The 27,375-nt window shown below is 36.7% G+C and overlaps 1 protein-coding gene across 1 annotated transcript in view; it reads left to right on the forward strand.

Moving 5' to 3' along the window:
• CSMD1 (CUB and Sushi multiple domains 1) overlaps window positions 1-27,375 on the forward strand; it is a 950,789-nt gene that overhangs the window by 175,558 nt on the left and 747,856 nt on the right. Inside the window, 1 exon segment of the mRNA XM_040059570.2 lies at window positions 3,106-3,218. Coding sequence (XP_039915504.1) covers window positions 3,106-3,218 — 113 coding nt within the window.

Below are 27,375 nucleotides of genomic sequence, written 5' to 3' on the forward strand. Positions count from 1 at the left end.
GCATAAAATAAACACTTTAGAAAATGTATACAGAAAAGAAAGAAGGAGAGGATAAGAGTATAAAGATACCACTGCCCATGGATCCAGCAATGAGACTTGACTGTCCATCTTTTGGTCAGAATCATGGTCACCATCTTCATCTGCTGCAGGTGAGGGAAGCCCACGATGCACAAGCTCAGTGGGTTAACATGACTTCAGGTTCAGGTGGAAGGCCCAGGTACCACCCCTGGGGATGGGCATTTTACACCGTTGCAGCACTGTGGGTCTGGCATAGCCCTCTGGTGGAATGCCCAGAACTGAGTCTGGGCATGCTTCTAGAGGCCTTAGTTTATGACACTTCCAAGACATTGCCTTTCATGTCAGCATGGTTGAGGCAGTTATGCCCCTTCAGAAGGGACAAATACCTTCAGTCCTATGTATGAACATCCCCTGTGAGTGTAAGTGTCCAATGCCTTCCTCAGAGAAGATAGATGGGTCAGCTAGAACTGAGCCAGTTGTGAAACAGAAGGACATTAATGGTAAAGAGCACTGCCCTGCCTCTGCAGGGTCTGCTTCTTACCTGTCTTCTTCCTTACCTGGCTCAAAACCCAGGACACAAATAACTCTCCTTGAGTGGGTGGGTGTGCAAACCTGGCCTGGCAAAGCACCCTGCTGCCTCCACAAGTGACAAGAAAGTTTTAAGTCATTAACCATTAACATTCCAGTCTCACACCTGTAAGTCTGCAAAATCTTTAAGAGCAATGACTTAGGGTATAAAATAATGTATTTGTCTTCCTTTAGTGCGAATTGCAATTTCAACCTAAAGAATGATCTTCTTTCAAGAAGGATGCTATAGAAAAAAAAATATTTGGCTCCTAAGAATCCATATTGTAGGAGTGACCCTTATTAGAACAGAATCAGAGCAGGTTGGTGTAGAAATCATACCAAGAACTCAGGATGTCCACTCACAGCTCAGATAAGTTCATTTATATGAACCAAATCCAGATCAAGTGGAGAACACAGGAATGAGGAGCAAAATCTTTGTAGTTCTGCACTGATATAATTTTTTTTTTTCATTTTATTGTGGGGTCTTTCTTTAGTTCTCCCATGTAGTGTGAAATGTTGAGGCTAGCTGCTTCTGACTTGAGCTGATTTTTCCTTTCTTCCCCTACAATGCATGTTAGTTTCCTCTAATTTAGAAAGAAATTTTAGATGCATGAAATACTGTAGTGTTATCCAAAGAAACCCCAAAGCCCATCCCTTAAAACAAGAACTCTTTGAATCACTTCCCAAAGAGAGAGAGACATATAAGTAAGATCAGAAAAAAACACACCTAAATTAATAATGAACTCTCAGAGAGTACACTCCAGATGTAGGGCAAAACAGATAACCACTCTAATTTATTAAATAAAACAAGAGGCACATTTTCCTAAAAACTGCAGTGTCTAGTGAAGGTGAGAGAACATGCAAAAGCATGAACATAAGATGTGGCAAGCCTTATGGTAGTTCTGCAGTTTGAAGACTGAGGGGAAAATCAACCTGGTTATTTCTGGAATTGGAGTAAATGAGGTGGAAAAGAATAGGAATATTAGGTTGACAAGTACACAGAAGATAAAAGATTTGAGCAAACATCTAATTACCACATGGGAGACAATGTTGTTTAAAATGAAAGGAAGAAATTGCAGAAAGCTTTTTGCTGACTTATGTTTCCTTGACTGTATGCCTTTATCTGTAATTAAAGATCTTCTTGCTTTGATCTCTGACTCTTCTATTTGTTTCCTAAAGCTCAAAATTGGCAAGAGATGAGGAACTACCCGACCGGTGTAATTGAAGCATGGAGTTTCTCTTATGTGTTTTTATACATGAAAGTGGTCTTTAATAAACCTAATTTTGGAAAAGAACATCTAGTTCAGCGACACTGCTCTGCTAGTATTTTGCTTACAGTTATTTCTCTTCTGCAGTTCTGGATGGCAATAATGAACTACTTAATTATACTATAAATTTCACCATAAATTTCAAGGGCAAGGTGGTTTTGAGTGGGTTTTTTTTGTTTTTGTTTGTTTGTTTGTTTGTTTGTTTTTTTTTTTGTTTTGGTTTTTTGATATGAATTGTCTTAACCACCTAGATCTTAAAAAAAGACTTTTTTGGTGGGCTTTTTGTGTTTGTTTATTTGCTTTTTTTTTTTTTTTAATCATCTGTTTCAATGTCTAAGAAGCTCTTTTAGGGTGAAATTTGAACAAAAGCTGCTGTTCTGGAAGGGTTATCCCATACATACTCAATCACATATCGTTATTTCACTATACAGAAATTAACTAGTGATTAGCTAAGCTACCAGTATAGTTTTGTTTTTCTGTGACAGTAATGGTGTCTTATATCTTACTTCTGAGAAATTAATCATTAGAAAACCATCCCACTAGTATCAGCCAGGTCTAACAAATTGTGTTTAGAGATGTTTCAGTAAAGGATCTAAATATTTTTCTCCAATCAATTTTCCCCTTAAAAATATCCAGATTTTGGGAAATTGTTTTATAATCTATATAATTGACTGCAATGTAATTATAGCTTATCAAAAATTCCATTTTGTATGTAAAGGTAAGATTACTAGTAAGAGGGGATATGTAAGGTAATTTATTCTGAAATTCTTAAACCACAGTGTGGTGGTTTTTTTTGTTTTCTAGTCAGTTAATGTTTATCACACTGAACATATGACATCCACGTGTTTTCTGAAGCAGCACCTGGAGGATAGACAGGATAATCTAAGCTATGTCCAATTGTAGAAAGTATCTCTGAGTGAGTCAAGGCCTCAGTATCTATTTCTAGGTGTCCTAAATTTGCCTGTCTTCATCTTAAAATGAGTCCTAGCACAAAAAAAAAAAAAAAATTGTCTGTACCAGGTACAAACAGGCTTTTCCTTCCTTGTTTTCTAGATGTGTTAACATAGGAGTTTTAAAGGTCAAGGAAATGTTTGAAGTTTTGCAGTGAATGTTTAGAGATGCATCAAGGTAAAGCCCACAATGTGTTTGCAGTTCAGATGTAAAAACATTGTGTTTATGTTACTGCTCATCACAGCTACTGATGGGCTGTATTATAAAAAGTGTTAGTAATTTGTGCCTTTTTATTGCACAGGTTATCTGGATTTCAGCTTCCATCATCTATTGTGAGCACAGGATCTATCCTCACCCTCTGTTTCACCACAGATTTTGCTGTCAGTGCCCAGGGTTTCAAAGCTATCTATGAAGGTAAGAACTCTTCTTGCTGGGTGTTCACTGTACTTAATACATGTTTTTCATGTTGAAATATGATATTTCAATTCTGTTTGGGATTTGAGTAATCGGCTGTTATCACATTAACTGTGGGGTTTATTTTGTAGCATATTTAAAATGCTACTTTATCTGGGCCATAGTTTTGAATTTTAAATTTAATTTACACTGATACTGCATTTTCTGATGGAATTTTTAAACAAAATTTGTCAGGCCTCAAAGCTGCATTCAGAGATGGATTCATTTAAATGGTTTTCTTATTATTTCCTAAATTATCTTTTTGGAAGCATCTTTAAGCAATATCTAACTTAGGGGTGTAGTGAAAAATGAGAGGAGATATGGATCCTAACTGGTCTTGAAAATTAATTCCTAACCATCTCGTTGTGGAAAAATTAAAAAAGACAATAACAAAAACATATGTATATATAAAATTAAAAACAAACCAAAAAGCAGTTGAAGCTTACTCTGTGGAAGGTGTTAGACTGCAGTGATGACTCGGTTTTTGTTAGAAATTAGGCCAAGAATTTCTTGTGTCTACCAAGAATGATTCTCATCAAACTGGAATGATACCTTTTGTATAGCTGAAAGAATTAAGTAAGTGGTTTTATGAGAACTGCAGTCCTTGTTGGGGAAGTTAACAGGTGCAGTAATATTAAGTCACTTGCTTGTTGGATTATAAAGGTGTTTTGGATGTAATCCAGGATTGCTTTCAAACAGTGTGTGGTGTTGCTTTGGTAGTTTTGGGGTTTTGTGTGTGTTAGGATTTTTTTATTACTTTATTTTTTTTTTTTTATTCACGGAAAATGCAGGGTTCATAATACTTAAAGCTGCAGAAGACTCATTTTCAGATTACTTCTCAAACTGCAAGTGATTTTTCCTGTGGTTTCATAGATCTAAACATTGACTGATAGTGTTTATTCTGAAAAATTTGCCTACAATCATTTAAGTGCCTGAAATGTTTTTATTGATGCAGTTGATGTGGAACTGAATCTAGAAAGTAGTATGGTTTGATGGTAGCTCTTTACTAGGAAGAGAATTTACAAGTGAGTAAACCCATTACATTGGTCACCACTTCAGAGAAAGTGAAGTGGTGACCACAAGTACCTTCAAATGCTTTGTGAGCTTTGAGAATGTTTTTCTAGGACTGCTGAAACTTTGCCTCCTTTTCTTGACAGTGAAAAAGTCTACTCCATATTGATATGTATCTTTCTTTCATATCTCATTAATGTTTTGAAATGATAATGTGTTTTAGGGTGTCTTCTTGAATTCGATAGGCATGTTGAGGGGATTACATAGGTGCAAAAGATGGGCTAAGGGGTGCCATGAGTAGCTCAAACTTTTTGGTTTTGAGCTTTCTCTCTTTGAGTGAGTAGCTCACAGTATATCTCTCCTTGGTAGCTATTCCCCCCTTCCCTTGTCCCTCAAAGCCTTCTGACCTAGTAAGTCAGCTAATCAGTCTCTTATTTTTTAACTTATGTGTGGGCTTCGAGAAACAACTAAGTTTCATTGCCATAGTCTTTATAGACTTTTACTAGGTAAATTGAAAAGGAATATCAGAATGATGAACACACCAGGAACTGGGTTTTTTTGCCTCAATAGGAAGCTGCTTTCTATGCACCTGTATTATTCTTTTCTATGAGGTGCATGCAAGAGCATATTCCATCCTTTTATGCAATCGGAGCAGTTTGTTCTTCATATTGAAAAGCACAGTTGAAAAGGCTAAAGGACATCTCTTGACTGTCAACTCAGGAGCACATGCATGGAGCCACAGGCTGTAATATAATGACACTTCCTGCTGGCCTACTTTCTTCTAAGACCCCCAGCAGGAAGAGCTGTAATTAACAGTGACAAACAGCACCACTTTCTGGTTAAACAACAATGCCTGCTTTCAGATTTAGGGCTGTAAACCTGGCATTGTTAATGAACTTTTAAATTTACTTCCAAATGTGACATTCAGCTTTGGAAAAAGTGTTGAATGTCTGTTTCAATGTCACTCAAGTGACAACATTTCAGTGTAGAGACAGGCAGTGGGTACTGATGATTCTAGAAGGAATTGTAGCAGTGAGGGGTTAGGTGTTTTCTTGTGAAGGCTTGGAGTGATTTCTGAAGCAATGGCCAACTGATTTGCCCCATTGTTAAAGAAATTCCATAACTGTTCCCTAGACTACCTGTTTTTAGTAGTGACAGCTCCTGGCTTCTCTGTCATATGTGATTTTAAGGCAAGTATTCAGTTCCTCTAGGACAGGGGAATATAGACCAAATATTACCAGTGAGTAGAAGTCTTTATAATCACTCTGCCAGCTACCCATCCCGGGATAGTTTGCCTTCCTAAACTATGTGCCTATCCCTGGTTTTGGCCAGCTCTTTCATTCTTCTCTTGAGTAACTGAATTACTGTTCAGTTAGCAGCAAGGGGAGCACTGAAGTGCTACTGAATGCTGCTGCCAGCTGAGAGTTTGGGATATTATGGGTTCAGGATGCAGAGTTTGAAAAACTCAGATGGGCACTAAACCAGGAAAGAGGGCGAGTGAATCGCTTCAATGGTGATTGAATGGCCTCTGAAGTTTTACCCATACTTGGTATCCCTAGAAAAGAGAGATAACATTACATCCCCGTTCCTGGGCTAGGATTCAGACCTGTGCCTTTTACTCTAGTGTATTCTTCATTTACGACCTCAGTTCCTGTGCAGCAATGATATAACTGGATCCTTGTGTTTTTAAAATGGAGAATTAAAAATTAAGCTAGTGAAACCACATTATGGCACTGTAAGTCCTTGAAGATTGGTAGTATTTACTTGACTTAGCCTGCTGTCACCCATATACCATGTGGATATTAACATTAACTAAATCAGATCTTTTTGGCAGTAGACCAGAGAGTTTAACAAGACACTGATGCAGTTGGGCAGTTACTGAATTCTTAGGCTGAAATGTAGGTTTCTTTACTGGATCATTCTTTTACCAGATTTATATGTGTGTTTCTGAAATTCTCTTAATATTTTCAACCGATAATACTTTAGTTTTTCTCAATGATAACATCAGCTCTCTAAGTTCTGGTATGGGTGGAAACAAACTGTTCTTATTTTCTAGAAATAAAATTATCTGTGGAAGTTTCAAACATGTAATTATATCAGTGAAAAAACTATGAACTACAGAAGTAGTAAGTTCAGTTTATAGCATCAGTCAGCTTAAAATGTGAAATGATGTATTGACCATTACAATCACTGTTTCGTATATAAACATAATTTTTTTAGCAATGGAATTGGAAAATTGAGAGATAGCTCTTCGTTCTGTAATATGTGGCTGTTTTTTATAATTGCAGTGGTTTGCATCATTGGAAATACATTTAGGCTTTGCAGGGACTGCAGAAGGAGTTGTGCACTTTTGCTTAATTCCCTGGTAAAATCAGTTTTATTCTTACTTTTCTAGAATGAAGTTAACAAACCGTTTTTTAAAAAGGTGCTTTGAGGGCTACATACAGCATTAAAAAATCAGCATTGCTGTGTCATTGTAGTAGTTTTCTTTGGAAAGTCAATATTCCTGCCATACAGAAAACTTGCTTATGTTTGGCAACAGAGACAAATCCTCTTTAAATTACAGCATCTGAACTGCTGTGCATATTTATAATTTGATGGTCTTTCTTCTATTACAAAGAACCATGGTCTGCCATTCAAGGAATCCAGCTGTTAAGTGGAAAATTTTAGTTAAAGTACAAAAGTAATTTCACAGTGTGTTCCTAGTCATCAACATGAAATGAAACATCATGGGGTTTAGCTTATATTTGGATACACTAGTGTTATTAAACATTAAGATGACCTCTAAGGTTAGCAATACTTTGTTAATTGTTGTTGTTGTTGTTGTTGTTGGGTGTTTTGCTTTGGTTTGTTTGTTTGTTTTGTTTGGGGAGTTTGTTTGGTTTTGGTTTTTTGGTGTGGGTGTGGGTGTATGTGGTAATTTTTGTTGTTTCTAACCATATTTTGTTGTGTAGAATTGGTGGACAGTGTTTAAAAAACAAGCCAGATATACTGGGCTTGGTGTTTCTTCATAACTTTCCTTGACTTCTTCTACAGCAGCAGCTATTCCTTGACAGAGAAAGAGCTCACAAAGAATGTTCTTCTATTCTATTTGCCCGCAGGCCATGTTTCCTTTTTTCTTTTATTCTTTGATTTCTCAAAGCTTTCTGCTCACACCCAGCATTAACATTTATGCTGTCAGTCACCTCATCTTCCCTTATGCATCTTCCCAAAGCTTCTTTTTAAATTCCTTTTGTCATCAACAGCAGAATGCAGTGATGCACTTCCATGGTGTACATCCTTTCTTTGAAGAAATTTTCTGGTTTTTTCATCTCTCACAGGTTTTGTTCTTCCTGAGTATCTGTTAGTTGGTGGGGGATTGTTTTGTTTTGGTTGTTTTTTGTTTGGTTTTGGTTTTTTGTTTGGTTTCATTCTTGTTGTTGTGTTTGGTTGCTTTTTTAATGGTTCAATGCTTTTGGCTATATAAAATAAACAAAAAAATAGAAAAGTTCCCTCAACAAATTTAGTATGATTCTGTGAGTTTGCCAAAGTAATTTTCCTGACACTGTGATTTTTTTTCCAGTCAACATGGACCCCAGTGAAAATAATAGACTTCAGGACTCAAACTAATGTTTTTTGTGTTTTGCTTGTTTCCCTCCCTCAAGTACCTAAGTACCTTTTTTCACACTCGGTTTTAAGAGTAAAAGTTTTCTTGTCATTTGGTCAGTGCTTGAACAGCTTCCTACTTAGTGTCCATGGGTCTGGTTAATGGCTGTGTAGTTCTCCCTACAAACTGTGATACCATTATGAGACTAGTTACTCTCTGGGAATGAATTAATAATCCAATGAAAAATCTGAGGCAAATATTTCAAGTTCACTGTGGGAGGTTAAATTGGTGAGAAAATACCAACTTTATGCAACTTTTACACATAATGATTCCCTGATATTCAATGTGAGATGAGTAGTCTCCTGAATCTTCAACCATTGCAAATTAATCTCTGTGGTTTAGTCATGGGTGCTCTTTTATCTATTAGACAATATTTAATTTTCATAGAATCATAGACTGGAAGAAGACTGGAAGAAACTGTAAAAATCATCAATCTCAAAACCCCACCAGCACAATGGGCAGGGAACCCTTCTGTTAGCAGATTCAATCATTGGAACAATTTTGATTGCTCAAGTGATATGAAACTGTGAATGACTTGTGAACATCAGTGGATTAGTAAATCCAGCTCAGAAAAGCTCCAAAAGATTCTAATGAGTGCCTAATGATGAAATCGAGAGTTAGGCAGTTCGTTCTATATTATCTGGTGTGGGTTTTGGGAAGGATTCATTTTGTCAGTCCCAAACCTGCAAGTATTTTCTCTTCTGCTGTGGTTTTTGGAGAAAGAAGTAGTGTAAATTCTATGACTTCAATATTTTTAAATGTTAAAGGCACAAACTACCTTTTTTTTTAGCTTTTCTTTGGTAAGAATACTTAACTAATAATAATGCTGTACTAAAAGCTGCTGTGGTTGTAGATGTAATATTGACAGTTTTTCTGTTAGTGTAATTTGCCACAAGACCTTTTAATAAGCTGATGTATTTCTATTTTTAGTTAAGTACCTCTTGCTATTTTGGTAGTCTGTTCTTTACAAACTGAGATGTTTGTTGAACCTTTTATCAATATGAGTTTGTGTATGCACACGATAGAATAAATCAAAAACTTTAAATAGTGAAATCAGAGATTTAAAAAAGACTTTTGTTTTTCAGGCTGAAATTTGTAGTTGTACCTCTCTGGAGTGGAAGTGATTGTTTTCTGAGAATGAATTCGGGCATAGATTTCCTTTGTCAACTGCAGTCCTTAAAAAGGAGATATTTTTTTCTTTCTTTAGCATTTTTTATTGAAAATAACATCTTTTTGTAATGATATCATATGAATGATTGTTAATGACAACATACAGGAAAGAAATCATAATGCATCTAAAAAAGCCCCTGATATTTCATGTATCACACCATAACTAGTAGCAGCAAAATCTCAGGGCATAAGAAGTCTAGCAGTGATGTTCTGTAAGAACTCTGCTACCTAATCTAGGATATCAATGATTTAGATATCAAGAGAGTTTTAACAATATGTTAAAGAAAATGATTTTAATTCTATGTATATTCAGAAAACTTCTGAAAAATTAAATGCTGTGTTTGTGAGGAGAGACAGGTGTCTGCTTGTGTTCTGAAGTGTGGGAATGAGTTTAAGAAGTGTAACCCCTTTCACTTAAATGCTGCATTTCAGCAATATTCAAAGGGCCAGGAGTCAGAAACCTGGAATGCTGTTTCCTTAAAATGTCCAAGGGTAGAAATTTCCCAATAAGTTCTAGGAAATTCTTTCCTAGAAAAAAAGATGCTTTACTGAAAATTGTAATGGAATACACTCTATTTGAATTGCCCCCAAATTAAATTAAATGTTATAGGTCTCATTATCAACCCCTGAATTTTGTACCTAAAGGAAGAATAACTTTTATGGTATGTTATGTTATGACCATTATGTTAGTCAATTTGTAAGCTGTGTCAGCTGTGTTCTGCTTTCGAGCTTTCACACAGGCTCAATTTATCCAGTTCAATCCTTAATGAGGGAATGGCATCCTTCCTGTGGCTGGTAGCCCTTGCAAAAAGAATGACATGTTTTAAGATAAATTCTTCAAACTGTCTTTTTGGTTGCCTCTGATTCTGGAAGGGATAATTTTGTGCCTTCTGGTGACTTACTGATCCGTGTAAAAACTACTGTGATCTTTGTCCTTGGTATGTGAATCAGTAACAAACACACTGTTGGTGGTCCATAACTTGTAATGATGTAGTGGACTTGTAACCTCTCTCCACAAAATTCTTCCTTCTGCTACTATTTGAGATCACAAACCCAAAAGGAAAATGTTTTGGTGAAAATGGGCTTACCAGAGAGGAATAATAAGGACTTGGTCCTCTGCCACTGAGAGGTGCCAGTCCTAAACCAGAACAGCACATTCTAGCATGGAAAACAGAAGTGGAAAGTCCATGTTGTAACAGGATTGTTTCTCTTTCTGTGCAGCCTAAATAACTTGCTACAGTGGTATCATGCTTCTGCTACATCCTTAGAGATCATCATCCCAACTGTGGTGATATTAATAACCCATTTCATTTCAAGAGTTTTTTGAAATGTCAAAATTATCTAAGTGCAGTCATTGCCTCATCTGAATGAGTATTAAGGTTATTGTGATTTAGCCCCCGGGGCAGCTGAGCACCATGCAGACACTCGCTCACCAGCCCCACAGTGGAATATGGGAGAGAATTGGAAGGTAAAAAGTGAAAAAAAATTGTGGGTAGAGGTAAAGACAGTTTAATAGTTAAAGCAAAAGCTACAAGTGCAAGCAAAGCAAAGTAAGGATTTCATTCACTGCTTCGTATCAGCAGGCAGGTGTTCAGACATCTCCACAAAAGCAGAACTCCATCATGTCTATGGTTATTGGGGAAGACTAATGCCATCACTCCAAACATCCCTGAGCAATGTCAGCCCTAGCCAGACTCCACCCCTGCCCATTTGATTGCTGACCATGACACCATATGGTATAGAATAATCCTTTGGTCAGTTGGGGTCAGCTGTCCCAGCTGTGTTCCCTCCCAACATCTTGTGCACCTCCAGACTAGTCCTCGACAGGAGAGAAAAGGCCTTGACACTGTGTAAACTCTGCTCAGCAATCTCTGAAATATCTCTGTGTTATGAAAAGTGTTTTCATCACAATTTCTAGACTCCATTTTAGCTACTAGGAAGAAATTTAATTACTTAATAAAATTTAATAACTGGAAAAAGGACAAATGTGCAGTGTGATCTAAAAATACTGTAGGTCAGTGTTGTAGATAGCTTAAAAAAGAATCACAAACAAAATAAAACAACAAACAAACAAAAAACAACAATTAAAAATCCAAAACAAAATAAGCAAACCCTGCTCCTGCTGAGGAGAAAGAGATTAACTTTGCCTCTCTGTTCAAAATGCTCTAGTCTTTCTTTCTGGACTTTAATTTTTACAGGTAAAATATGTTTTCCCAAAGCTGAAATAGTTTGATAAAAAAACAAGATCAAAACTTCCATAATTCTAAGATTATGTTGGATTCTTTCAGGTTTTTTTTTTTTTTTTTTTTTTTTTTTTTTTTTTTTTTTTTTTTTTTAAATTCATCCACATAAGGAATTTAAGGAATTTGTCTCTTCTCCAAGTGCTTTTCTGAAACAAACAGAATTGGCATTTTTGCTTGTTCCATTTTACAGCCAAATGGTATTGGGTGGAATAACTTTTTGTTCGTAGCCTTGCAGATTTGCTGGAGATAGAATTTTAGTCAAGCAGCCTGTGTCCTTTCCTACTCACTCCATATTTATTGTAAACAGCAACTGATGCCAGATATCAGCATGCTAGTAGTTAAAGAAGAAACCTGTTTTCTGTTCATACTCCATTTTCCCTGAACTTTCAGCTCTGGACTTAGTCTCTTCCTCTTTACCAATGGGGAAATTAAAATACTGTCAGCATCATGTGCACTGCTCACATGAGGTTTCTGAAAAAGGCTGAAAAGTTTAATCCTAGTTTCTTTTCTTGTTGCTGGATATACTCATTAGTAACTTACCTTCAGATGGTCCCAGATTAAATAAAACTATCACTTTACCTAGAATTTAATGAATCTGACTATGACTTGGTTAATTTGTGGCCTTATTTGTAAAGCAAGGGGTTTTTTTCCTTTGGCTGGCAAAAAGTAGGGGTAGTTGTAATGGGCTTTTCATCTCTCAAATTATAAACATTCTGTTCCAGCCATACCAGTTCTGGTTTGTTGTAGTCTTTATATTGCTTATATTTTTTTGTTATCTATTTTCCTTAACTTAAAATAGTATTGCTTTGTATTATGGAAACTATATTTCTGCCTTTATAAAAAAGTCTCTGCAGCTTACTGAGAGTTACTGTTGATAACTACTTTGTATTTATTATGAATCTGCCTGCAATGACAAAGATGACTTAGGGATTTTATATCTTTTGTTGCAAAAATAAAAGAAAATGGAAAAATCTCATCTGGAATTTTTGTTTCCAGATTTTTATTCTTTTAAACTGGCAGAAAGTGTAGTGTGATGCAGGGCTGAATCAGTATTTCTGGAATAAACCCCTGTGGGTTATTGGGATAGAAAATAGGAAGTTAGATTTGCTATGTTACTGTAGCCAGCAGCTGTTATCCTGATTAATTAAAGGCTGTATAATTTGCTGTGTTAGATGGATAGTTAACATATAAATACAGTCCCATACCTTGCTTTTCATCTTCTCTTGTATAACGAAACCATTAATAATTGCACTTTGAATTACTTTGTTTTTCATATCCTTCTCATATATTGAGGGTTTCATTTGCATAACTTTTCATGTTTTTCTTTTGCAGTTGGGATAATAAGGCAGATAGATGGAAGTTTGCAGCAAAGTATACTCACCAAAACATGCATGTCTAAATTTTTACTAAGCTGCTGATCCTGCTTAGTAATGAAGACAGTAGCTGGTATGTCACTAACTTGTTAATTGTGAAGAAAGGAACTAGGTTGCTTGTAGTACACATAATATAGACACTGCATTTTAACTAAAACTTTTGAGATTTGTTCAAATCTATCACATGATCCCTGCCTCCAAGTTTTTGTACTATTTATTGAACTACTTTGTGTATTGAATAGTTAAGTACCATTTATTCACCCAAGTAATCTCATTAACTTCATTAGGTATATGTCTTGCTACAAATGAGTCTGCAAAACTATTTAAAGTACTTGTTATCTCTGTATTTTGCATTTGTACCCTTAACACTCTGAAATCTTTTATCTTGTATATACTGGAAGACTTCCTAAAATTTTTATATAATTATTTATGAGTGGAATACTTTCGAGAAATCTTGCCTTAAGGTTCTTTGAAGCTAGCTTATAGGATTGACTTGAAAAGGGCTATTGGAAGCATGGAAGGTCACACAATCTCCTTGACTGTATTAGATCTGTGCCTTTCTAAAACTTGTTTAACAACACAAGGCACATCTGTGTTGTGTCACTGGATTGTAAACCTGAAGTCTCAAGAAGGTTAAAACAGTTTTGGATATGCAAAAATCTTATTTTTGGGGAAAGAGTCACCATTCTTTCTGTGTGTATGTATATAAATCCAAAATTGTTAATAAGCCTTGAGTATCTCCTCTTAATTCGTCGAGATGAAATTGTTACATAGAAGGAAAAAAGAACAAGAGGACAATAATAGTTGCACAAAAAATAATTGGTTTCTGCTCTTTTTCCTAGTATTATGCTTTTCCTTCCCCTGCTCATCTGGGTCCACTAGTAGATGCTTTCTTATTCTTCAGTTTAGGATACACTTGAGGTTATTCTTTCTTAAAGTGATTTTATATGTTTTCTCTTTCTTCCATGGTCTGCAGTTCTATGTGTCATCCATATTTACTTATTATGGTGTCCCATGCATGTTAGCTACTACTCCTTTGATTTTTTGTTATTCCTAAACCCAGTTTTGTCTGGGTCTTAATTTCTGTAGTTGACTATGAGTGAGTTGTTCATAACTGTGGACTCTCTAGTGCCAAATCTTTGTTTCATCTCTTATTGTTCCTGTACAGGTATTTCCCTGGACTTCATCCTTTATCTCTTTTTCTCCAAGACTCAAAACAGGCTTGTATTTCTCTGAACCATGTCATTGTGCCAGTTGCAAAATACTTAATTCTGTATAGACTTTGTTATAGCTATTCTTTTAAAACTCTGGTTGTACCATCAGAAAAAAAAAAAAAAAAAAAAAAAAAAAAAAAAAAAAAAAAAAAAAAAAAAGAGGAAACCAAATTAGCCTTATACACCCAGTCAATTAGATAAATTGCTATCACAGCTAAATGAAGTAAAGCAAAGCTGCAGGCAAGTTTGAGAATTCCATGCAGGGTGAGCCTGACAGTAGCAAGAAATTGGTCCTGAGGCCTTGCAAGCCCTTTACAAAGCTTATGGTCTGTTACTGAGGATGGCAGTACTGGATTACAGGGCTTCACAGTCATAAAACATGGCATGCATAAAACAGTTCTCCTGATACAGCTTTAGCTTTCAAAATTGCCTGTTTTAATCAAAGTTTTCATCAGAAGTCTCCAGAGAACTCTTGACTGTAAAATCCTTGCCTGGTCTGGGTACTACATGGGTTGCCTGACCTAGTGTCATGGGTTAGCACAGTTTAGTTTTTAGTTGGGGAGAAAATGTATTTTTCCCTGCCAGTACCTTAGAGTTGCTTTGGGGCAGAGGGGGGAGACAGGGACCTATCAGAATGCTAGTTGAGAGATTAGCATCTGTTTTAGCCACTGAAAATGTCGAATGCAACTTTGGGCGATACTGATATAAAACCCTCATCTCCGGCAGGTCTAGGATAGCCATGAGGTAACATCGTGGGCAGCAGAGGAGGGCCCAGCTCAGGCCCCGCTGCCCTTGGGCGCCCGGGCCAGGCCCGGCCACGGCTCCGGGAGCCGCTGCCCGCACGGGGAGAGACCCGGGCCGGCTGAGCCTCCTTTCTCCCAGCTGAGCCCCCTTTCCCCCGGCTGAGCCCCCTTTCCCCCTGGCTGTGAGCCCCCTTTCCCCCAGCTGAGCCCCCTTTCCCCCGGCTGAACCCCCTTTCCCCCAGCTGAACCCCCTTTCCCCCAGCTGTGAGCCCCCTTTCCCCCAGCTGAGCTGCCTTTCCCCCTGGCTGAACCCCCTTTCCCCTGGCTTGGTGGCCTCTGGCAGCAGAGAAAGAAATCTTGCAGCTTTGTGGCAGCTCTGAGCCGGGCTGCCCTGGATGAGACCAAGGGGTGGAGGAGAGGACATCCACCGGCCTCCCCCATCAGCACGGCTTTTCGTCTCTACAGCCCTGCAGCCCGGGGCAGAGAGCACATGGCCACTGCAGGCCTGGGCAGATTTAACCCTTTCCTAGCAACACGAAGCTTCCAAGGTCTAATCCTTTCCTGAGAAAGAGAAGAAAGAGACAGAGGGTACGTAGAAAAGACATCTCATGAAGTCAGTGGATCAAGTATTGGACAGGGGAATCAAAGAAGTGGACATTTTTAACTGGACTTCTCTGGGGTAAACTATGGAGAAATGGACTGTTCCTTGTAACATCTTAATGTTGTATAGGGGAATGCTGATTCTAATCAAAATTGAGGATTCATATGATTGAGATTTATGTGAGAACCTTAAAGCCCTCACTCCTGGGTTAAATGGAAGTCTCAGCCTTTGAGACAAAGATGATTTTAGAGAGAAAGTGATTTGAAGCCCTCGGCTCCTGGGGTAAAAGGAGGTCTTTCTTTCTTTTGAAATAGAGATGATTTTAAAGATAGAAAAAGAGAATCCTTGTTTTGTACTAGAAAAAGCATTCTTAAACAGTACCCCAGATACACTGAGAGGCCCATGAGTATCCAGGGGAAAGGCTGCTAACAGGTGGAACAGCACAATCTGCAAAAACTCCAGGCAGTTGCAGATTTGTTACCTTGGGAGCCACAAGACTGTTGTAGTCTTGTGGCGAGTGTTCTCATGGTACTCTAGAGAGACTCCTCTCCCAAAGTGATGAAAGATTATGTTTAAATGGTGAAACTGACTGAAAATCACAGGTTGTGGGTCTCTATGTTGTTTTGTAAGAAAGTTAACACTTTGCATGGGAGGGAAGAGTGTTTTGGAGTTTCATTCTATTTTGTTTTAGTTTTTTTCCTAATTTTATTTTTCATTCTTTTAGTGTGTGTTAACAAAACTATTTGTTTATTTTTAAGTTTAAACCTGCTTTACCTTTGTCCCAATCTTTCTTCCACAAAAAAACCCCAAAAACCAACAACAACAAACAAACAAACAAACACACTAAAACCACTGCACTAAATTTAGCAACCAAAATTTAGCGAATATAAAACCACTACACCTAGCTAGGGTGATCCTTGCCTGACTAACTCCTTAAATTTGTGATAGCTGGATACAGAGCTATTCATAAAAGATTATAATCAAATATTTCAAAAGCTAATTAACATTAGAAGTCTGTGTTAGCATTAGAGAAATCTCAAGGCAGAAGTGTCTGCCTTCTTTGCTTTTTTTTTATGTTACAATGCAATTTGAAGGTCTACCTTAGCTGTCTATAAGTTGAGAATTTTAATCATGGAATAGTTTGGGTTGGAAGGAACCTTAAAGATCATCCAGTTCCAACTCCCTGCAATGAGCAGAGAGTCCTTTTACTAGATCAGAATGCCCAAACTCCTTTCAAACCTTACCTTGAATGCCTCCAACAGTGGGACAGCCACAACATCCCTCAGCAACCCTTGAGCAACCTGTTCTAGTGTTTCACCATAATCTTGTAAAAGATGTTTTTATGTCTAAACTAAATCTACTAAATGCTTTAAAACTTTGTCACTGTCCCTAACATTTCAGACCTTGTTAAAGAGTTTCTCTCCATCTTTCTTCTACCTTCAGGTATTGAAAGGCCTCAGTGGGATCTTCCTGGAAACTTCTCTAACAACTCAAAATCTCTTAGCATTTCTTTACAGGAAAGGTGTTTTGTGGCCTGCCCCTGGGCTGGTTGTAAAAGATCTGTGACATTCTTGTGCTGAGGCCTCCAGACTTGGATGCTGCATTCTAAGACTCTGCTTACAAGAGCAGAGTAGAAGGGGATAATCCCCCGTCTCACCCTGCTGGGTCACACTGCTCTTGATGTCGTTTAGGATATGGTTGGCCAGCTGACATCTAGGCAATGTGTTCTTACAGGCATCCAGGCATTTTATTCACCACTGTTCCTGGATTCTTCACAGAAGTGTTCTAAATCCATTCATTCCTTAGCATGTGCTGATATCAGCAGGTGCCATGACCTAGTTGCAGGACCTTGTACTTGTCCTGATTGAATTTCATGAAGTTTCCATAGGACTATTTGTCAAGTTTGACCAGATCCTTCTGGATGACACCCCTTCTGTCAAGCATATCAAGTAGAACACTCAGCTGCACACTTGTTGAGGCTGCACTTGATCATGGTGTGTCCTTAATAAAAGTATTGAGCAGTATCAGTTTTGATATTACCCATGAAGGGTACTTCTTGTGATTCATCTCTGTTTGGACATTGAGTTGTTGACCACCATCTTTGGAGGCAGCTGTCTACCTGAGTTCTTCTCCATTGACTGGTCCATCCATCAAACCTACATCTTTCTAATTTAGAAGTGAGGAGGTTTGGGGGGACTGTATCAAACATCCTGCAGACGTCAAAGTATTGCATTGAGGTTCAGGGACCTGAAAGATGAGGGAAGATCACTTGCCAGTGAAAACAGAGACAGAAAAGTCATCAAGCAGCTCAGCCTCCTGTTGCTACGTTTTGTGAGTTTTGTGAGATGTTTACAGTTCTGTAGCTGAGTTTTTACGCTTGTACTATAAACAATCGTTGTTTTTCACATTCTTTTCTGATGAAGAATACTGATTGATTTCTAGCCTGGGCAGTGGGATGGAGAGGTGGTAACCTTGTTCTCCAATCCCTGGTCATTGTTCAGAATCTATATAAGAGAGATCTTGGTAAATAATGAAGTTTTTTCTTCAGCCTTCTTCTTGGAGTCAAAAAATTGTGTGAGTATTCATTTTCTCTTTGCGTCCTCTAGTGTCAGCCTCCTCCATGTCATCAGGAGGAATCTTGCCACAGAAAGGGTGCTTAAACACTGGAATGAACTGCCCAGGGAGATGGTAGAGTCACCCTGGAAGTGTTCAGGAAATGACTGGTTATGGTACTTAGTGCCATGGTCTAGTTGACATCTGGTGGATCAATTAAGGGTTGGATTCCGTGATCTTAGAGGCCCTTTCCAATCTAAATGATTGTGTGATTCTGTGATTTATTGGAGGAGTACAGTTTCTTTTGTCTTCTTCCTTTGCTTTCTTGATCCCATCCCTCCATTCACAGGTTCCATGCCTATATTCTTCTTAGGATTTGTGTCTGCTTCTTAATCAAAGATTTAGACCATGTACCCTACTTTACAGAAAGTCAGCATTTGAACTGAAAGGAATTTGAATAAAAAAAATTTGAACTATTTCAGTGCCTCTCAGTTGATTGATCTTCACCTGGACAAAGAAAAAGCTTTTTCAGTATTGTGTGGTTGTGGTGTGTATTTTTTTGTTGTTGGTTGGTTTTTTTGTTTTTTTTTTTCCTCTTCCTTCAAAACTTTCAGTTGCCCAATTACTACCCACTTGCCATCCATCCCTGACTTTAATCATGATGAAATCTGCATGCCAAGTAGCTTATTTAGCAAAATAAGTCTTCAAAAGAAAGAAGAACTCCCCCACCCTGAATGTGAGAAGTCAAGTATCAGTGGAGTTCAGTCTGCAGATAATTATTTTTCTTGGAGCCTTTACCAGAATTCTATGACAACTGCAAATTTTAAAGATTCCTTCTCTTTGCTCACTGCATGCTTGTCAGTAGTGGGTTTTCCTCATGCTCAAAATGTAGCTTTTGAAAGAAAATTGAGAATAAAACAAAAGTTAAAATACTATTCTCTGTTACATGATTTGCAAAATCAAATGACATAATCACCTTTTAAAGAGATAAAGCAGAGATGCCTTAAGCAATGCTTAGGTTATACTCAACCCTTCAAAGCCATTTATGGATTTAGCTGCCCCTTATAACTTCTTTTGGTTATTTTTTTTAGACTTAGATAATAACCAACAAAAAACCTAAATATTTTCCTTTAAAGATAAACTCTATATTACAGGAATTTGATTTTTGTTTGGGTTGTTTGTGCTATGGTCTGTGTGAGAGATAAGGGAGCGTAAGTGGGAAGAAAAGAGAAAATATACTCCTTCTAGGCTTAGAGATTTCAAGCTGTTGTTCATGAAGCTCATGATCAATTCAGAAATTAGTTATTTATACTGAGGTTTTTGAGGTTTTAATTCTTTTTTCCTGTAATTCTGGTGTGAATGACAAATACAAGAAAAATGTTGTGGTTGCAATTTTTTGTCTGGGTTTACTGTTTGCTTTTTTATTCTATTTATTTCTATTTTCTAATGATTAGTTGGATTTGGTTTTTTAGGTAGCAGTAGAAATGACTCTACTTCTTGCACACTGAACCTCTAAATCCTGGTTATTGCAAACTGTTTACTCAGAAAAAACAAAAGTGGTAGTGGCATTAAAAAAAAGAAAATCCAGGCCAAACAGAAACCAAAACAAGCACAAAGCAAACTCAAAAACCAATAATATAACCTACACAGTAATTTACTAAACTCTAGAGAATAGATACAGAATACAACCTGAATAAAGCCCTTGCTAACAACTAGTAAAATGTGATAGGAGATATTGGTAGAAGTATTGCTGTAAACTTTTTGGGTTTATTTATTGATTTATTTATTTGTTGCTTATTTTATTCTGCAACCCACTTGATATTGGACAGGCAGAAACAAGGCACATATATGTTTGTTTGTTTGTTTGTTTGTTTGTTTTTTTCCTCTCCACTCCTACTATTATCTGTTTGTTTTTTTCCTCTCCACTCCTACTATTATCAAGTGCAGATCCGTTAGAGTTTGTGCCTAATAATACTGTTGTATCTTCATACCCATGTCAAAATAATACTGCATTATTAGATTTAGAAAATCACTTGTTGTTTGGTGGGCATTTTGTAAGGTTGTTTATGATTACAATCTTCTTGAAATAATGGTCATGACTTCTACGTATCAGATGTCATATATAATTCAAGATCTCACAACCATTAGTGGTTAGCAGCTAACAAAGTTTCCTAAGACAGTCCATTAGTATAACTGGTGTGATTGTGCTCAGTCAGTTTAAAGTGATCTCAGATGTTTTGTGGAACTCCCTGTTCCTATTGGTTAGTATGGAGCAAATCACAAATGGTGAAATCAGTAGAGTTACATCATAGAAAAAAAATTGATTTTAGTGAGTTCTCACATTGCTGTAATTTTCAAAATACAGATTTTTAATTTTTTTTTTTTTAAACTGCTGAGCTCTTTTACATCACAAACACCAGTTCTCAGACACTGCTTATGTCAGTAACTTGTTTACTTGTCTAAGTGTTTTTTTACAGATCAAAGTTGACATTATTATGTCATATTATTATGATATTATGTAAATAATCAAGAGCAGAAGTAGTAATGTCTTCCAGCCAGTGGACTTCTGAGAGCAGTGGACCAGCCGATATTGGTATAAAGGAAAAAAACACAATTCCTTATTTGTATAGAAGTTTTTTTTTATATAAAATCCATGTGGTATATTCTAACGGTAGCTATGGCAATGATGCACTAAAATTAGTGTCTTATTTTGTGTTTTAGTGCTTTTGTGTTTTAGTGCTTTTGTGGTTTTGTGCCATGGTAGGTAAATTTTAGTTCAATGGAAGTACAATGCCAAAAATGTAGACTTAAAATAAAAGGGGACAATTGGTTCCCCAAACAAGTTAATTAAGTTCTGTGTTATTGTATTTTTAAGTGTAAAGACTCAACAAAACTGGTAGCAAAGTTAAATTAAATGTGATACAACATTGAAAGCAAGGTTCAGAAAGTGAGTTGGTGAGACTGTAGGTAGAAATAAGAAGGCAGAAATCCTATGAGGTCCTGGTGTTTGACTTGAGATCATAGGAATGAATGGTCCTTGACCTGAACCTGTGATCACTAAAACAAAGCATTAAAATTAGCAGGTCTGCCTGTAAAAGCTAAAACAAATCATGAATAAGGCCAGTGTTAAGTTTACCTAGTGTACACTTACATAAAATATTTGCAGGAATATTGAATGCATTTTTAAAACACCTCAGGGATTTAAAATATATTACAAATTGTAAAAAACCCTCTATGACATTAACAGAACAAGTAGTAAAGGTAAAACTATTAAACCACCTTTAATACTGTGTGAAGTGACAAAAGATAGACTAAAAAGCTATGGTGTTCTAAATTGCAGCTCATTAATATCAAATTAATCACCTTCTGATGAACTGATAGAACTGAAGAATTTTGTAAGGGGAAAAAAAACCCACATGAATATAATAGATGTCAAACCTTAATTTAGATTTTTTTCTTGTTCGGCTTATCTTGGGAAATAATTTTCTTTAAAATTCTAACTGGTTTAGAGGCATATATTGGAGGCATGAAATTGGAAATATTTAAAGCTAATTAAACATTGCAAGAGCAATATTCTTTATCAAAACTTAGGGAATTTCTTAAAGTCTGGACAATTTCTAGTAGACTGTTTAACTCAGATTTACACTTACATTACATTGACACGCATGGTAATGGGAATCTTTATGGACCTGTCGGGATGGGTATGTTGCATAAAAACAAGGCTGGAGCCCATTCCTCCCCATTACCTTTTGATTAATGTTGTGTATATTTGTTTTTTTTGTGACAGAGAAGCAGCTCTAATATTCAAGCCCTCATCCCTCTGATATCACAGCTGTATCCAAACGAAGCATAATTCACCTCAATTTTCATGTGACAGGTGCCATGAGGTACTAGTTTCAGTGAAGTCTTAGCTGCTTATACTACAGAACTTTGGGTTCAAGAGGGAAAAAATGTCTGCAACAGGTTTCCCACTCCATAGACGCACTGGAAAGACAAAATGTGTCTGAACAAAAAGTACAAATAATTGGAGAGAATAAGATCTCCACTTGTGGTTGCAGACTGTGTATCAGCTCTGTGGCTGAGCTCAGGTTCTTCAAGTGTAGCCTTTCCCCTCTGGTGAACACAAAGCAGGCACTGTGCACACTGACACAACGCAGCTTCCCTCACGATGGTGGATTCCAATATGCTTTTCCCAACTTGCATTGCACATTGCCAGAAGTGGTCATGTGGCTATAGAAGTAAAAGTTCCGAATTCTAGTAAGTTAGTGAAACAGGGAGGTTCCTTCCCAGGTTAATTCAAAACAAGTCTGTCTTTTACTGGACAGGAGGAAAAGAGAGGACAACTTGTATTGTCAGAACTCTTCATTGCATTGATCAAATGGTGTTTCGTGTGTTTTGTTTTTTTTTGTGTGTGTGTGTGTTTTTTTTTTTTTTCCCCACTGAAAAGTCAAGCAGCAACTGCCTGTTTGATTAATGTAATTTATAGAATATTGGTAGGAATGATGAGATCACTTACTACAGTTGAGTTAGGCTGACATGTGACTTACCTGAAACAACTTTTGTTATACTAACAAGCAGTAACTCATTGCTATTTCCATATCCTTACACAGACTTCAAAATATATGTGTATATGCAGAGCATTTCTACTAGAGATGAACATCCAAAGTTATAACACCACATCAAGGTAGTCCCATTGTAGTCCCATCTTACTACTTTCTATTTAAAAACTTCACCTCAACTTTTCTCCTTAGATCTAGTTTCTGAAAAGGTTCTACTGTAAAATTTTCATTCTGGTATTTTTTTTCTTCAGAGAGTAGTGGTGAATCAATAGCTGAGTGGCCAGTCAGTGGCTAAATCCTGGACTGGTGTCATCACTCTGTTATCAGCTTCTTTCTAGTTAGAAAAGTGCAATTAGTTTGCCTCTTACAGGGATTTTGAAACGTTTTATTAAAATGTACCATAGCAGAATAAGAACCTTATCTGTATGTTGTATATGGGGATATTCAATCTAACCTTAGACCCATAAGGAACTGAGGCATGTAGAAGCCTTATTTTTTTGCTACTGAATTCCAAGTGGCACACCATAGCCTTCTGAATGTTGGCTGGAAAAATATAATGGCCATTGATCCTAAGTGGTTACAGATTTCTCCCCCACGCAGTCACTTCCTCCAGCCCTTCTGTTTTGATTTTGATAATGGTCATATGTAAAGTCTCCATTTCCTAGAACACTTTATTTTTGACTTATTTTTACCTGATGACCTCAGTTGACTTCACCTTGATGTCTTAATATCCAAGAAAAAAATAGTGTTTGTAATCAGAGCTCATTTGAACACTTTCCTTTCAAGGTATCTAATATGTAATAGTTACCTGTATGGACACATTTCTGTATACTTAGAAATCTTACATAAGCTGAATTAAAATGAATTTTTATTTCAATTTTGTACAGAATTCTATAAAACTTTATTGTTCTTATAAGCCTACTCTAGTTAGTTTTAGACATCTTTAGGGTTGAACCACATCTAATATGTAGTGTCCATCTATAGTGAAGAAATTACTTCAATCTTAACATTCATATTCCTTCTCCTGGTTACTTCTGTTGTCAGAGATATTGAAAAGACAAACAGGGAGGTAAAGATGCTTGCTGTAAGCAATTGTATGGGTCATTAGTTAAAATGAGTGTTTAGATGCATAAATGATGCCCCTTTAGATTATAAACACAGAACTAAATTAGTAAGACAGGAAAACTCAGCACAATTTTTTTATGATCACTAGTTGGGTGTTCCCTAGCTGAAACATAAAACAAAATCTTTTAAAGTACTGTATCATATAATTAAATTTAGTTGTTTTAACATGTGTTATACTATGATAACTGTCTGATAGTTACATTTATATTGAACATGTTAGAATTAATATATATTACTTCTTATATTTAGGATATTTAGGAAATAACACCAAAATAGATGGAAATTTATGCCTGCCTTCTGTTGCTTCTCTTGCGCACAAAAAGTAGAAAGCCAGCATGCAGTTATAAAAACACACAAGCATTGTGACATTAATAAAGAGATTAAATCCAATATTTTGAGCTATGTTCTTGTTGCAAAAAGACTTCTGAGTTTTGATCAAACTCTCTGTTTCTTCACTTATTGTTTTTCTTCATGTATATTCATATAATCATAAATCAAAATGTGCCTGTAAATTACTTAATTACTTGTCCAAACTTTTTTGGGTTTTTTTTTAGTGTGTATTTTGAATGGCGGAAGGTTGAAAATTTTAACTTGTAATTAGGTAGGTTGGTGTGCTGGCTTGAAAGCAAAACCAGCGAGAGACTCCAAGTCAGAAAAAACAATTTAATAGGAGAGGAAAAAAAAGTAAAATAAAATAAAACACATGCAATGGTACAAAAGATCACTGACAGAGTCAGAATACAACTTGAAACCGTGGTGGTAGCAGTCCAGATGAAGTGGTCTTGTTGAAGCAGTGTTCTTGCAGAAAGGTCTGGTAGCTCTTGTCCTCTGGGAATCCAGTGGGTAAGGCTGCCTGTGCTGTCCCAAATCCCAGATTATATCCAGGTGGGAATGCTTGGCTCCTCCCCCTGGGCGGAGCATCTCACAATGGACTGACATCATTTTATCAGTCTTGTAATGGGTCCTTGATTGTCCATTAAACAGAGATAGCTCCTGGAGGGAGTTATCTATGAGTCATGCAGCAGGGCATTGACGGGCCATTAACAGAAGATAGTCTGGAGGGAGGGGGCACGGGAAACACTGCCCAACCTAGTTTCAACAGCTCATGTAGATGGTGATAGAATACATACTTTGGGCACATCTTACATTGTAACCTAGTTTGCTGTACCTCTTTGTGAATGTTAAACTTAATACGGCATGGATGGCAACTCTACTTTTACTGAGAGGCTACACAGACTGAAGTTAGAGTAATCTAATCTGACATACTGAAGTTAGAGTAATCTAATCTGTGAGGACCAATAAAAATACTTCACATAGTGGTACATTTTCTTTTCCTGAAGTTAAAAATTGAGAACAAACTATGGAGAGCCTTAGAGGCCTTTATGATTTAAATGATACAAAGAGACCCTTGCACAACTGTTGATGTGCAGTTCCCATTCTGACACGTAAGCGGACATCTTTTTGGTTCCCTCTTAAGAATTGAACAGGCCAGAAACCAGTGAAACAGATGGTGATCCTCCCTTCCTGCAGGAGCTTGCATAACACCATCAAAAAAGCAGGGAATAGCAGAATGCCTCTTCCGGTGGAAAACTGCCCTTGAAACGCAAAGATCATGCCTAATTTTCAGGCAGTGTTCCATTTTGAGAGGTGTTGTATCTCTGTTCTAGTTTTTCAGAACAAGTAAATTGCAGTCTGTTGGATGAGCTGTTGTAGACACCGAGCACCAGGAGCTATATAGGAATACTGTTAGGTGAGTAGCAGACAGACTACAGTTTTTAAATCAGCAAAGTAATGAAATAATGGGCTGAGTGAGATCCAAAAATATCTCTGCTCTGGACTGGGAACTATTAAACACTTTGGGAAGCATTCTGAGGAAGAAGTAAGTACAATTTTATTGCAAATTGCATTAAAGTAGCTGTAAGACCAGGATATAATGGTATAAGTATAAACAACAGGAATGATCTGAAGGAAAAGAAACTGAACTAATAGGATGGCAATCAGAAAAGCAGTGACAAACTTTTTTACTTTTATATAAATCGGGATCATTGCATGTGTACTACACATTTCAGGAGACACCAGCTAGGAAGTGTTACCCTAGGAAACAAGTTTAAAAGCTTGCAATATACCATGAGTGAACATCATTATACTGGGGGGAAAAAATCAGTGCTGCAGTTATAGGGAGAATAAGCTAAAGAATTCTGAAATACTCTTCTGTATCTTCCTGCTAGGGGCTTGCATTTAACTCTAGGCAACACAGTTCCAGATACATGTAGACAAAGAATTTCGACAGAACAGCAACAGGAATAACAAGAGAGCAAAATGACTTAACTGAAACTTTGAAAGGAGATGCTTCTCAAATTTCAATAACAATAAGTTGATAGTCTTTATCTATGTTAAAGGGAAAAAAAACAAAAAAAACCCAACCAAACAAACAAAAAACCAAAAAAACAAAACACCAAAACCAACCAACCAAACAAACAAACAAAAAAACACCAAAAAAAAGTATGGAAAGGAATTCCAACTAACTTTCACACATCTGCTCCAGGCAGACAGAATGAGAATCATTCAGATTCATCATACATATAGTTATGAAGTTCCTTTTTTAGTAATGTGATAGTTAAAATTTGTTCACCTTCATTCTTGAACTGTCATTAAAGAGTGGCTGTTGCTCTAAAAACTGTATGTGTATGGAGCTGCACTAGAAAACACAAGCTAAAAGAGATTATTTTAAACTGATGAGTTGTGTCTAGTTAGATTCCAGAATTTTCTTACACAATTCATTGTTTAATTTGAGCCATTATGATGAATTCTAATTATTGAAGTGATTCATAATTTCATGAAACTTTATGTTTAAAAATGAAATGAGGTAAGACAAATCTTCAAATTACCTTGTTTCTCTCACAGTAGAAATGTCCTGAAACTTCAGTCTCTTGTTAAATGGAACATATTTTCTATGGCTTCAAGTTCTTGATAATACTTTGTTCAGTTTGACAGTATCTGATGAAAGCCATGCTGTGGGTTTTTTTTGTTTTGTTTGTTTGTTTGTTTGTTTTTCTTCCCCCCCCCCCCCCCTCCCCCCAGTTTATCTGTATTGGGTTTGCATGGCCAAGTTTTAGGGGGCAGATGCAGCCAGGGTCAACCCACCAAATTATCTTTCTTATTCAGAACTTTAATTACCACACAACTATCCTATTTTATCAGTATTACATTTGTAGTACATGCATGCTAAACTTAAAAAGTCAGTTGTGTATCATGTGACAAAGATAATGTCTAGGTATTGACACAATTAGATATGAAATTCATGCCTAAAGATCGTAATTCTTTAAAATATTTAAGAGGCTTTTTTAAGAACTATTATAAATATGTCCATAAAAACATCTAAAGTGTAGTATGATATGGAGTAAAAGTGTCACTAAGGACTTCCTGCAGTTACATGAAGTTAGTATATGTGAAAAAGAAAATAATCTGATGTTGGAAACACCTATTTGGTAATTACATTTTTAACTATTTAAAAAATAATTCTTTTCTGAAACTATTCCAATTTATTAGAATAATGAAGAAAGCTTCTGCTTGTTTCCTTTCTGAAGGCTTTGTAAAGGGAGAATAAAATCAGGTGATTTGTATTTAAGTTGGTCCAAAAAACCCCTATTATTCTAGCCATGCATGTTGCAATAAAAAGGTTTGTTTAGATAATACCAGATGGTGACACTTAACTGCAATGCAGTTTTTTATTAGAAATATGACTAATAAAATTTTCGATTCTGAGTGTCTATGTCTAACTATGGGGTGATTTCCACCCTACTTTAAATTTCAGGCAGGTTTCTCTCAAGAACTTAGTGCTTCATCAAATTCTGTCAAAAGCTAGGCTCAAGTACACCAG

The sequence above is a fragment of the Hirundo rustica genome, chromosome 3, assembly GCF_015227805.2.
Source record: "Hirundo rustica isolate bHirRus1 chromosome 3, bHirRus1.pri.v3, whole genome shotgun sequence".
Taxonomy (NCBI): domain Eukaryota; kingdom Metazoa; phylum Chordata; class Aves; order Passeriformes; family Hirundinidae; genus Hirundo; species Hirundo rustica.